We start from the raw sequence: 14,288 nt of genomic DNA, 5'->3' as shown, positions 1-14,288 counted from the left end.
GTATCCTCATTTCAACCTGGAGGACAAGGTTGCTACTAGAGAAGGAAGTAATGATAGAAAACCCAAGCACAGATGTTGGCAGTCAACTGCGAGCCCAAGACCATAGTCCAAGACGTGTCAAAAAGGCCACTAGCTGAACCAAGGATTTTGTCATGGGATGACAATAAAGTCGGTTATAGTGCATGTAATTACATTATTAGCTGATGACTCATTATGAAACAGTTATTGTACAACTGGCAGTTGTTATATACCTATGCTGAATGAAAGAAAAATATAGAAAATTCCCAATTTCTTTGACTCATTCTTCTCTTTCTCTTTTCTTTCTCCTTTTTCTCTAACCTCCTTTCTATTATGTAAGTTCATATCGGATTTAATCCTGAATCTAGAGATCATCTATTTTTGTCATGTCTTTTCTCTATCAAGTTTGGGCTACTCTTTAACAAATCTCTAACATCCATCACGTTGTCGATGATTGGAACTTTGAATTTCAATGGGCAATTTGTTCCCTCAAAGGTAAGTCTTTGAAATCTATCACTCTCAAACTTGCTTAGACAGCTTATATCTATTTTATTTGGAAGGACAGAAACCAAAGAATATTTGGCCCATCCCCATGCAGTGTTGATTCTATTCTTGCTTGTATCAAGGACGCAATTCAACTAAGGATTTGTAACTCCTCTCAGCTAGTCACATCCTCTAGGAACTATAGTTTCTTTTTTTCATGGGGACTTATTAGTTAACAGTTTTGTAAATTTGTCATACCATAGTTTAACAAGTTTACTGTACCACACTTGGTCTGCTTCTTTGAATGAATAAATGCATTTATCCAAAAAAAAAAAAAAAACTCTGAGCTTAACAATATTAATTTATGTAACAATCTTTAAGATGTGACATTTTATTGGCTAAGGTTTAAATTTTAGCACCTAAAACTCCTTTCTACATCCCCATGCAGCTTCCTTTGTAACAAAAAAAAAAAAAAAAAGAAAACACAACCAAAAGAAGCCTTGGTTCAACCAATTCAGATAACTGCACAAGTAAAAAAGGGGCTAAAAAGCTTTATCAGTGAAGCTACTGAACTATCCAAACGAGACTTCACCAAGGAATTTTTAGAGGGAAAAAGGTCGACATTGGTAATAAATAGTATCAACAATCGGTGCACACTGGTGAATCATGCTTCGAGCACAGAACATGTATCAGCAACCTTTTATTATTCCTCCATTATTCATAGCCTATTTTTTATGGTTGTTCACTAGGAAATCTTACCTTGATGGAATAGGCAATAAGCCATTTGGATTATTACTGATGAACTTTCATCAGTAGCATCATAAATAAAAGGTACTAAACCTCTTGGACAAAGCACATTAGACTTGAATGTCTTCAACCAGCCATATCAACTCTCTAATATTTAAACAACTGGTACTATCTTATGATTTTATAATCATAAAGGGACATCCAGGCAAAGTAGATTTCTACATTTCCGAGAAAATTAATTGCCTAAATCATTTTAACTCTTCAACACAGTTATTAACACAATAGAGGGCCAGATAAGTAAAACATTAAAAATTAACGTGCATGCAGCAGTGGTGTCATAGTCAGGCCTTGGTGTGCCTTGGTCATGCCATGACTGACCCTGAGCTGAGCAGTTATCGAGACCAAGCTGGCGGGAAAGTGGTTCTAATAGATGCGGGCGTGCATTTGGAGCATTGGAACAGGTTACTAATATGTTGTGCGGGCAGTGGGAGCCCTGGACCGCAAGATACGTAGGTAAGTGTAAGGCAGTGCGCCGGTGCCCTAGGACCAACTAGCCAGTCAGGTGCTGTCAGTTGAAGGCATGTGCAGGCACTTTCGAGTGGGTTGATGGAGCAATGAGTAGAATCAAGGAATAATGGTGACCAAAAGGAAGGTTATGGGGCCCTGAGTTAGTCGGAGAAAGGCCCTGAGATGGCTAGGGAGAAAAGTGTCCCCATTTCAGACAATCTTATGGTTACTGGTAGGAAACTGAAAAAATCTCTTACGCTCTTTATAGTGGATGACTGGTGTCAACTCTCCACCACCTCCTTGGCTAGCGGGCAGACAGAGGCCTAACTAGTCTGAAGTGAGCTACTCCTAGACACTAGTGGTGTCTAGGTGGGCAGGCATCGTAGGGTCACGAGTGTGGCACGATGTTTCCTCGGCTCATGGTAAACCCAGGGACGGTTGGGGCCAGCAGGCCTCATATCACGCCTTCGCGTTGAGCCATGAGATTACACAGTAGAGTTCGCTATGCCCCTCGATTTCCCCTCCTTGAACCAAAAGGATCATGAGATGGTGTTTGCGTAGGAAGGATGCCATCGAGCCTGAGGGATGTGCGGGCTAGCAGGCAGGCACGCTGCTAGACCCTTGTGGCCAATCGGTAGAGGTATGCTGCAACTAGGGCAGTCCACCCAAGTCCCCCTTGCGGGATTAGCATGATGTTGGGTGTCAATCATGCGTGCGGGCAGTCTACATAGAAGCTAAGGGCCTAAGCCCTAAGAACTGAATCCCGTGGGATGAGATGAGCCTAAAGGCTCCGAGCTAGCTGCTGACCAGCATAAGTGTTGTGCTTGTGTAAACTTGATATGAAAGTTTGCGTACAATACGGGCGGGCATGGTGTTGGGTTCTCACCATGTCAAGAAGTAATAAAATCATGAGAACCGGGGCTGCATGCCCCACGGGTATTCAAGGGTCGGTGCTCAAGACCTTAAGCCCTGCGGGCAAAGATGGGTGCTCGGGGCCACTTTGAGAATCGCGGGCTGATGAGTGACGGGAGTTGGGTTCCTCCCTATAGAGTTCGAAATGAATAACCCTACGGGGTCAAAGCCAAAGAAAAGGCTCCTATGTATGCGGCTTGAAGGATTGAAATTGAGCTGTCCAAGGAAAATTGGACTCGAGGGAAGGCTGATCTCGACTACGAATAGTCTTGGTGCCGCATGGACACGTGGTTTCAGAATAAGAAACGCACGGAGTGGCTTGTTGTTAAGCTTGCAAAACAAACACCCAAGGATACTGGTAAATATGACATAAATAAACTGCACATTTATGACGTGAAAATGCTTACAGAATACAATATACCTATGAAGATCATTAAAGCTTCAGTTCCAAAGTAAAGCTCCGTTTCTACAACTGGAGAAGTTCTACCAGGTACACCTGAAAAGCTATCCTACTCAGTCATCTTTGCATGATAACCGGTATGTTCGAGTGACACGGATCTGAAGGAGATAAAAAAAAAAAAAATACATATGCATGTTAGAGCTTCAATTTCAACATTCTTGCAGACATGATACATTCATCTTATTCTCATCATAAAAGCAACATTTGCACAGTGCAGCCTTGGTAGACACAAGTATTATCTTACTGAAGAGTTATGATTGTTTGAAGCCAATCCTACAGCTTGAACTTCAAAATGCAGATAACCATGTCATAATTGGCTTGCAAAAGTACTTAGAAACAAATTATATTTATTTATATCACATGTTCCACAACATTCACTTGTGCAAACTTTTTTATCTGTTTTTAGTATTTATTCTTTTTTCAAGCTACTAACATCATTTAGATACTTCATGTTTATACTGCTAGGTTTTCACTGTCATAATTGTTGAATATCAGTAGAGAAAGCAAGTTTGTGCTTTAATTGTTTCAATATTGTTTATGCCCCAGGTCACTGGATCATTAGTCTGACCATCCCTGTATGCACAGATTTCATTGACTATATTTCCTGCAATTTACATCTTTTACACCAGCGCTTCTATCTCATTTAATGTAAAATATAAACATTCATTGGATAAAAATTATTTGCAGGAATACTTGGTCATTACAAATCTTGTATACATCATCCATCATTGTTGTATTTTCTAACTTTTGCACTCACTAAGACCTTGTTTGTCATTATGGTGCAGGCCCAAATTACTGGTTCGAGCATCCACCACAAAAAAGGGCAAACAACTCTACTTTTGGCTAAAAAATTTACAGCTGGGGTTGATTTACTCCCCACACTAAGTTCAATCAAAAAAGCAACTTTCAAGCTTCATAAACAATTGGAATACTAAAAGCTCTTATTAAATAACAAAATGCCAAGAAAACTATTCCTTCATAATTACCATAAATTATAATCAATTTATTATATCTATTGTGGTTGTGAAGAACATAACTTTGACATATTTTTGACATTTCAACACATCAAAATACTTTATCACAACAATGCCAAACTTTTAGATTATAGAAACATACTTTTCCACAGCAGTTTTCAATCATAATTTTCAAACCTTATTTTCAACGTCAAATTTTCCCCCACAATTTTCAACCGCAACTAAAGTGTCAAACTAGGGCAAATTAATATTTAAATATTAATGACATCATGATCCCGTTATAGTATAACAATAACAATTGGCTCAACAATCTATCACTTTTGACATAATTAGTTTTATCAGTTGATAACAGTTTGGATTCTAAAACTTTGAATATAACAAAATTTTTTTCTCCTTCCCCCATATGCTCTATCAGCATAGAACAAATCTGGAATGACGACAGACAAAATGCATAAGAGGTTGAATAACCATAAAACTTTGAGCAGGCAACGTGTGCTGTCCATATGATCCCTACCTCAACACCATTTAAAAATGACCAATTTGGTTGTAGCAATTTATTTCCGTACTTACACTATACCTATTATAGAAAAATATAAGTAATCTTATAAATTTCCATGTTAGCTTAAATTTCAGTTATCGTAAACCTCATTATTTTTGTAATTCATAATTAAAAAATGCCAAACTTCTACTAATTTCAAATGAGAGGTATTGATGGAAGATTCAAATGATAATACATTTATTTGGCAAGAAAATAGTACAATGCTTAAGCATTTATAAAATAAAGTGACATTGATTACCTGTGCAAATGCATAGATAGCTCGCAAAATTCTGGCATAATCTGTTCCTAGCATCTGAATGACAACGTCAGCCAGAAATGTTCCCCACAACCTGTATTACATGATATTACACATTCAGATTTGAAAAGAGCAAGGCATAAATATTGATAATAGCAATACAGGTGGCAAATTTTTAAGTCAACGATTAAGCTGAAGACAGCTTGTCATAATTTGAGACAAAATGATCATTCAAATCTACTTGGGAAAGGTGTAACCAGACAAGATGAGATGAATAGATGCCTACCAGAACAGTTGAGATGACCACGTTTGTAACAACTGCCTATCTTAATAACAACCAAATAACCAAAATCTAAGCCTTTTCCCACTATGTCAGTTGAGTACATGGCACATATTTTGCCACTTTGCTCTATTCAAGACCACATTCTCAACAAGGTCAACAAGAAACATGTCCTCATTATTGTTCCAATCAACCTGGTTCCTCTCTTCATCTCATCATAGGTATTTCCCATTAAATCATATCTTCTCGTGGGGGAACTTCTAGGTCTCCTTTTCACATGTCCAAAACACCTTAAACATGTTTCCACGTTTTGTCCTAAATGAATTCAAGATACTTTGATATCATTCGTTAGCTGTTCTAAGGATGAAATTTAATGTGGAGAAAATGAAAACCTTTTTCATGATACTAGACCAGTATAACTTGCTATTTGTGTTGGATTGGAACAGCGATTGTTAGATGGCCTGGAAATGGGGGCAGAGTGAGAATAGAGGCCGAGAACTTCCATAAAAAGATGCATGTAGAAGTTCAAATTTTGACTTTAGTCCCTGTATTATACAAAAATATTGGGTTTAACCCCTACACTATTGTCTGGATAAATTGGATCCTTATACTCTCAAAAAATGTTAAATCAAGGCTTTTAGTGCCACTATCACAAGAAGCCCAAGCTAGTGATAATAAAAAGGCTTTTATTGCAAATATTCGGCAGATCAGTAAGGAGGTCAAGAGCAATTAAGCATATGCTGCTGCTGCTGACAATCAATATGGACAAAAGTTTGAAGAAGGTACTAGTATAGCTTGCTATTTGTGTTGGATTGGAACAGCGATTGTTAGATGGCCTGGAAATGGGGGCAGAGTGAGAATAGAGGCCGAGGACTTCCATAAAAAGATGCATGTAGAAGTTCAAATTTTGACTTTAGTCCCTGTATCATACAAAAATATTGGGTTTAACCCCTACCCTATTGTCTGGATAAATTGGATCCTTATACTCTCAAAAAATGTTAAATCGAGGCTTTTAGTGCCACTATCACAAGAAGCCCAAGCTAGTGATGATAAAAAGGCTTTTATTGCAAATATTCAGCAGATCAGTAAGGAGGTCAAGAGCAATTAAGCATATGCTGCTGCTGCTGACAATCAATGTGTACAAGAGTTTGAAGAAGGTAAGTTTGTAATAGTGCATATAAGACAAGAGATATTCCCAAAAGGTACTTGCCAAGAACTGTTGAGGAAGTTTGGACTATACACAGTTTTGAGGAAATCAATTGAAATGCCTATTTGATAGAGCCGACACCTGAATTACAAATCAGTCCAATCTTTAATGTGTTTGGCTTACATTCATTTGAGGGATTTGATGTGGAAATGGCTCCAATTTGTAAACAAGTTCTCCTCTTCTAACATACAAAAATTTTAAGGTCTAGAAGAGGCAATTAGCATAGGTGATTTTTGGTGAAGTGGTTGGATAAACAAGCTAGTATGAGTACTTGGATTATAGAAGGCGAATTGAAAAGAATTGATCCAAAAAATCTTCGCTGAAGTTGACAAAGTTTTCATTGATGAGGCGTGCCATTGAAAACCAAGGAGATCCATTCAAGAGCGTCCTTGTACTATACTAAATTGATTATTTGTTTTACATTTGCTATTTTATTTTAGTCTAAGGCTTATAATTATGTTTCCATTTAATTAAGTTATCATGCGACCAGCATGGTTGATCCTTAAATGAGTTTCTAGGGTTAGACAGAGTTTATTTGTATCCAAGGGATGGGATTGAAAACTGTTAAAAGCCTACTATAAATAAATAATCTTCCAGACTCACTAAGCAACCATAATATACATAAATATTATTCACAAGTGGCTCCACAACCCTAAACCATACTATTCTTGTTCCAAATTAACTCTATATTGATTTTACCCTCTCTTCTGTTCTAATTGTTTCTACTTCCATACTACATCACTCATAATTTGATAGGAAAAAGGAGTGGAAAATCACATATCTCTATGAAGCACATTTTAGAAATTTAGACACAGAATATTTTGAAGATGGATTTGCATCAAACAAAATTCTTTACCAAACAAAGAACACCCAAAGTTTCATATGCAAGAAAAATGTAAATGATAAGCAAAGCGTAAAGATGCAAATAACAACAGATAAAGTTTAGAGTCAGTACAGTGGGCCAAGTAAACTCATCATACTCCTCAAACCCACATATCTGGATGCAGCACCAGCAAAGCCCTGTCCCATGGTTTAGAGGGCAAAAAAGAGATAGAAAAATAAATATGTCAAAACAATAATACTAGTTGCACATCTATTATATAGTTTTAACATGCATAAAGCAAATAACTCATATATATTAGTTTATTCCCACTATTTATAATAGAAATTTTAACGCCGTAATGATGAAGACTTTTCCCATATAAATGTGTTAACAAAAGTTAGTTGGATTTATTAATATCAATCAACCCAGAATGAGATTAATATGTACCCTAAAAACTTAGCTTTAGGAGAAATACTAGAGTAGAGGCTTTAACATGATATGTTGTTATCCACACAAATGCATGCCCAAATTCAAGAGAAAAAGAAAAAGAAGAAAATGAAAAAGAAACATGCACAATTTAGATGCTGCAACCATTAAATCAAATTTATCCATTACAATTGCAGACTATTTACCGTAAGACAGCATGTTTGACAACAAGAAAAGTAATATTTTAGCAGAGTTGATTCATTATTATGATAAAACTACCTGCTTAGCTGCAAGCAAGGCTGCTCTAGATTCTACATTAATAGCAGCTACCTGCACCCCCTAGAAATCCAGAAAGCAAGAAAGTATGTTAAGAGTTCATTGCTAATGTATGTTTTACATTATAGTATCTCAGCCAAGGTTACTTTCCAATCATTTGAAACAGCATAAAAAGAGCATTACAGGTCTATATAAGACAGCCCAAAAATTAAACGAAAGGATGGCAAAACACAGTTAAATCTTTCAGTCAAATTACATCATTTTTGTTAATAAAAGAAAAATGTATATACATTTACATCATAATCAAGAAAGTAGCAGAAATTGAGGAACAAATAGATAAGTAGCAGAAGAATGATAGTGCTCTCACACAGAATATAAGCATTGTCGCCTGCCCAAATCCAATCAACATGCAAAGACCTGATGAAGAAATCATTCTAGAAAGGAGAAGACAACAAGAGGATGCTGAAATATTACCTTTTGCTCTTTAAGGAAGGAGAAGAATTACAGAAGATAAATGCTCTTAGATGGCAGCTTGAAAAGAAAATTGAGGAAAGGGAGGGAGAGGAAAAAGGGGGAGGGTGGGAGGGTAAGGTTCCCCATTTGGATTGGTCAAAAAAGAATAGGGGATGGAAATGAGGAGTTACATTAAGAAATGTAAAAGAAAGAAATGACAACATATCATGTTCTTTTACAATTATATTCTTTTTATATTAAAAGAAATGTTAAATTAAGGATGATATTGTCTCTAGACCTAGAAAATTTTAACAAGTACTTTTTCCGCCAAATTCTACTAATTTGAGGTGTTTCAAAAACATGGATTTGGAGGGGGTTTTTATGGGGTAAATGTACCGTCCTAATCCCTTCTGTTCCATTAAGATGCTATATAACAAGGGCAAGGGTACCGCTCTCAACTCACCCTCCCATTTCCCTCCATTCTCCTCAATCAATACAAAGCCTAACTTGGTATTTACCTTTTTGACCAAAACAGAAACTACATGGTCTTTCAGCCATCAAATTAGGTGGCATTCCTTATTCACATCCTAAAAACCAAATCAATCCATAGTTTTACAGGCTAAAGTATATCTACCAAACCAATGAGAAAATTTGCTGACTAGGAATTAAATAAAAATAAAAATAAAATAAAACCAAATGGATGGTCACAGAAAAATTTCCTAAAAAAAATAAAAAAGAAAGAATTATAATTCAATAGGCTCAAGCCTCTGCAGTAAACATAATTTATGGGCATGTGCTACCTGTTAGGCCACAAGATTCATTGCCCACATGAGACAAATTCAAGAAGAAGAATAACTAATAAATTACATATGCATGAGAAATGCAAAATTAATTTTACTTAAAATGTGGAAATGCAAAAACATAGTAACGGAGTTGCTAATATATGTGGCAAAAGTTGATCCAACCTACCCAAACCTAAACCCAAATTCACTTGAAAAGTCCACAACCTGAAGGCTATGCCACATGAACCTAGTTGGCTCAGAAATTAAAAAGGACAGGAACCAATTCTCCTCCCAGACTGTGGCTCAAACCTGACTAAGCCAAATATTAAAAGATTCCAATGGAGCACACTAGCAGCAGCCTCCAATAGTGTTCAGAAGGCATACTAATTCTAATGCCTCAGCCCAAATCTCGTTGTCCAATTATGGGAAGTTGAGTTGGGAGCTGTACAGGTTTTATTTTTTTTTTTTTGGTAAGGTTTTATTAATTACTCCTTCCGTCCCATTTTCTTTATCCTGTTTGACTTTCACACATATTAAGAAGGAAGCTTTGACTTTTATGTATTTAATAAAACAAATTCAAATTTTTATAATATTTTTGTACAATACATTTTATTATCAAAAAGCAAAAAAGATAAAAATCAATTCTAAATATAGAAAAGTAAGAGTATTACGTGGTCAAAAATAGAAAAGGACTTCATTTTGGACATCCCAAAATGGAAAGATGGATAAAGATATAGATCAGAGGGAGTATTTTTTAGTCTTATATTTATGGGTCTTTTTATTTTTCTGTTTTCTTGAGTTTCAATTTAAGCTTGTTAGCTTAGAGTCCAAGAACTTGTTAATTCCTAATGGAAATAGGAATTCTATGTCTTTAGAAATACTAAGGGTCCAATAAATCAACATACTCTTCTATTGAGAGAATAAACATGCATTAAATTTTCAGCTTATTGCTTTGTGGTTGTATGATACAGTCATCCTTAAGAGTGATTCCTAAGGAATCATTGGTGTGAAGCTTAGGGATCTTTCTCTTTTCTTTACCCAATTTTTCTGTTTTCTTAAGAATTTCAGATTATAATTTAACTTAAACCCTAGCCCCCTAAGCTGTCCTGCATCAGATCCACTCCAGATCCAACCTGAACCAATAACAATTAAAACCAAAAAGCCAATAAAAATCAAATCTAATCAACTGAAAACCCAAAATGACCTAAAGAGGTTCAAACCAAATCTAAAACAACCTGAATCAAATTCATACAACTTGCTTAATTGACACCTCTAGTTTAAAAGGTTAGTTATATTTTTAAACAGAAAATATGTAGTATTCTAGCATTAAATAAAATACAGATTCTCACATTGCATTCATGGTTCAGTTCCTTCAACAACTAGCAAGCTATGAACTAAATTTGTACCTTTTTAAGAGCTTCCTTTTTAATCAAATAGTTGGCAGCTTCCAGAAACACCATTCCAGACAATTTCTTTGTCAACTATCACAGGCAACAAATAAAGTTCAAAAAAGCAATCAACAAAGCAAGATAAAATATAAGCTACTATAAAACCAATGTCTTACCAATTGATAAATTTTTGCCAAAGTAATCACACCACCACCCTAAACAAAGGAAAGAACTACATATCAATTAATATTAAGAATAAAAATAATCATCTAGAAATTATGCTAGACTAGAAGAAGTTTTCATACCTTCAAAATTATTGATTGAAGCCCAGCTGCCCCGACTTTACCAGCAGCAAGGACCTGCACCTTCCACTGGCTAAGTCCCAATTCTAGACTATTTTGAATGTTGGAAATATTATTGCTTTCCCATAGGCCTGGAAAAGTTCCTGATTCTTCACTAAACAAGGCAGCAAAAACTATAAGTCACCACTGTACAAATATAGAACCTATTTCTTCTGCTTCATTTCATCTTAAGCAAATTGCTGTCATTAATACATTAGAAATTTTCATACGCGAGTAGTAAAAAGATAAATTCATACACATGCAAATGTAACACTAGGTGGGAACAAAGGAGATCAACTTATAAGCATCACTAGAATTTAAATTTTCAGCTCCAAATTACAAATTTATTTGATAATATGAGCGGCAATAACAATGGCTAATGCTGTACGGAATAGGACCAATGCACAATCACAATGCAACATTTTAGATATCAACATGACACAGGCCACTAGCCTCGATCTAAAAAATGCCAATTGCCCCATACAAGAAATTACAACAAACTTGCGTAATATCTTTCCTTGCATCATAACAAAAAAAGGGATCATACAGGATATATAACATAAAAATATTGATCTAAGTCCCAAACCTTGATCATATTACTTCACAGTATATATTAAGTACTCAATGCAATAAAACAATAACTTTTTTTTTCTTTAAAAAAAAGAAAACAACAAAAAGAAACATTGTAGTAGAAGAATGTTATGTCCAGCACAAATATTCAAAGCAAATATAGCCTATTAACAACCTATTCTGCCAATCACCAGGCAGATATGGGAAATTTTCCATCAGAAAAAGGGAGTGAGAGATGGAAAGTGATATAACAAAGCATGCATGCAGTATAGGAACACTTTAGTGGAATGTCATTGCTAATATTGTATTTGAAAAAAGACAATTTTAGCAGAAAATTAATTATTAGAATTAAATAATATATTCCTGTTATCTTTAACTTTCGATCAAAAACAAGCACAATCTAACTTCTCAGCTCCCTAAGTTTTTCAGCAGGTTTGCAATAGCAAGAAATATAGGAAAACTTCAAGACATTAATTTCACCAATCCAATTTAATAATATGAACAAGTTTACAATAGATGACCAACTAAATTTATCCCCAAAACTGTCATTGTTAAAACCATATATTTCAGAAAAAATTTAGGGCGTGTTTAGTTATGGAAATGGTTGCCATTTTCTATCTCCACTTTTACTATCAATATGACCACTGAAATAAATGGATTAAATAACTAAAATCCAGAATTATTGTTGATTAATTTTATGAAAATTAAAAAAAAATTTAAACAGTTGTCCAGTTTATTAGAAATTTACACAAACATGGATTTCCAAACTTGGGTATTTACTTAGTTTTTTTTTTTAATTGAGGCTGTCAGGATTTAAACCATGATCACTGGAACAAAAAGTCCAGCACTCTACCAACAGACCATGCAGCTGCTGGCAAGCATTTGCCAGTTTTATTCTCTCTTTTATGAACATTTTTATTCATCATATTGGAGTAACAGTGGAGGTATAAAATGAAAAACATTTTCCAAATCTAAACAGACCCATAACATATATGCTCAACTTCAGTAGCAATTAATTTGCTTACCGGAATACTTCATCACATGCTGTTGCAGTCACTAAGAACTTTATGACAATAAATTTTGCTAAACATTGAGATTGAATGGGGTTACCTTGCATAATCCCTCAATAGATAAAGGAAAATCTCTGCTTCAAGGTCTTGAGTGCACAACTTGTTTGAGCAAGGAATGTTCAACTTTTTCCTCACAGAAAGCAGGACATTTCTATACGAAGGCCTCCAACCCCTGACGAGAAGATCAAATGGAATCTGTCAGATACCTATCAAAACAAAAACTCAGTTGACGCCAAAAGAAATAAAAACAATGCTTACTTTCTACCAGCAAGAACAATAACACATTTGATTTCATTCAGCAAAGCGTCTTAGCTCACAAACAATGCGACCAGGCATCCAACAAAACCATAATTATGCAAGCAACCCACGGCACTAACCTTAATGTTGAGCGGGCATCAGCTGCTAGGAATAAGAAGCGTGATTCAAGAGCTGCTATAAAAGCTTCTCGCTCCTCGACATTTTCTTCAATCATCCCATCCTCCACATCATCTCTATTCAGTATAGACTTTAACAAGGGACTAAAGTAGCTGAATTTTGTAACAAAATTCGAAAGTTCTAATAAGAATGTTTAAAACCTAATAATAAAACCAGAAATTCTGGGCAACGAAAATAAAGAAAAATCAACAAACCTGGGACCAAAAAGCATTCTTCGAAGCTCATATAGCTCGGCGTCCGTGGCTAATTCAAGCACTGTGCGAAGCTCCGGATCATATTCATACGCAACTGAAAAAAAGAAACCCGAAATTCTAAACAAATTCCAAAGAAGATTCTTTAAAGAATACATCAACAAAAAGAAAGACCTTGGCCGTGTCTTGACACCGCGGCATTACTACACCTCACCAGCCGTATCGCATTTGTCCGCCGAGGAAAACTCATAATCTTAAAAGTTTCAAAAAAAATTAAAATCCAGAGAGAAAGAATATGAAAACATAAATTAGGAATTAAAGTTGGAAGTTTCTTACTGAAAAAGAGAGAGAGAGACTGGTGGTGGCGGTGACGGGAGAAAGGGAAGAGAGGTAAGGAGCCATTTTCACGAATACTAGCGAAGAAGCATATATATGCATACTAATTTGCAACTGTTTTATTTTTATTTTTGTTTGATTCTCGAGCCACGAAACCGGATGTATTGTGGGAGAAGCTTATTCCTGACTGGCTGCTTCTTCACTGGAAAGAGGAAACTTTATATGGATATTGTTGTTTTTTTTGCACCTCAAAAAACTTCCGATACATCTCAAAAAATTAACTTATAAAAAATTTATTTAAATATTTATTAATTAATTATTTTTTTATCTTTTACTTTTTTTTCGGTAAGTTACCAAAAATAAATTTTAAAAAACTTTTTTAATTAACCAAAAATTTATTTTCAAAATTTTTAACTTTACCAAAATTTATTTTTGAAAAAATTCGACTATCCAAAAATGTATTTCCGAAAGTAATTTTTACTTCAATTTCTTTATTACGATCTCTTAATCAATGTCTGACACGAAAATATAAAATATCTCTTATCGTAATCTTTAATTAAATTTGTAATGATTTTTTCAATGTATGAAATGTTTAAACCTGACAATGAAACCCTCTAATCTAATCTATCGACCAAGCATTGTTTGTTCAATAGTGTCACACTATTTTTCTAATTTTAATAAATGCGCATTTGAAAAAAATCATTAATTATGAAAAATGCTCGTGTAAGTGGTTACTGCACCTTGTGCGATGAGGTAATCACATTTCATCACACATGATGCAACAGTCAATTTGCACGAGCATCTTTTTTATACTT

At 35.1% G+C, this 14,288-nt stretch overlaps 1 protein-coding gene across 3 annotated transcripts; it reads right to left on the bottom strand.

Annotated features, from left to right (window-relative positions):
- Nucleotides 1–3,020: 3,020 nt before the first annotated feature.
- On the bottom strand, nucleotides 3,021–13,730 carry LOC111291399 (uncharacterized). 3 transcript variants are annotated; one of them, XM_022883097.2, is made up of 12 exons: nucleotides 13,474–13,730; nucleotides 13,312–13,390; nucleotides 13,141–13,234; nucleotides 12,889–13,038; nucleotides 12,552–12,683; nucleotides 10,836–10,986; nucleotides 10,707–10,745; nucleotides 10,549–10,623; nucleotides 7,911–7,970; nucleotides 7,338–7,402; nucleotides 4,899–4,989; nucleotides 3,021–3,225 (listed from the first exon to the last, which is right to left on the bottom strand). In XM_022883097.2, the coding sequence occupies exons 1-12, from the start codon at nucleotides 13,573–13,575 to the stop codon at nucleotides 3,181–3,183; spliced, it is 1,083 nt and encodes a 360-aa protein (XP_022738832.1). In that variant the 5' UTR covers nucleotides 13,576–13,730; the 3' UTR covers nucleotides 3,021–3,180. The 3 variants fall into 3 exon arrangements, 2 of the variants coding, with proteins under 2 accessions (XP_022738832.1, XP_022738835.1); XR_016346486.1 differs by lacking the exon at nucleotides 3,021–3,225 and adding an exon at nucleotides 8,275–8,341 and having other exon boundaries at nucleotides 4,917–4,989; nucleotides 13,474–13,693; XM_022883100.2 differs by lacking the exon at nucleotides 7,911–7,970 and having other exon boundaries at nucleotides 13,474–13,691.
- Nucleotides 13,731–14,288: the final 558 nt, after the last annotated feature.

This window comes from Durio zibethinus, chromosome 11 (genome assembly GCF_047325235.1).
Source record: "Durio zibethinus cultivar Kanyao isolate XHJ-2024 chromosome 11, ASM4732523v1, whole genome shotgun sequence".
Taxonomy (NCBI): domain Eukaryota; kingdom Viridiplantae; phylum Streptophyta; class Magnoliopsida; order Malvales; family Malvaceae; genus Durio; species Durio zibethinus.
This window is presented reverse-complemented; position numbering and strand designations above follow the sequence as displayed.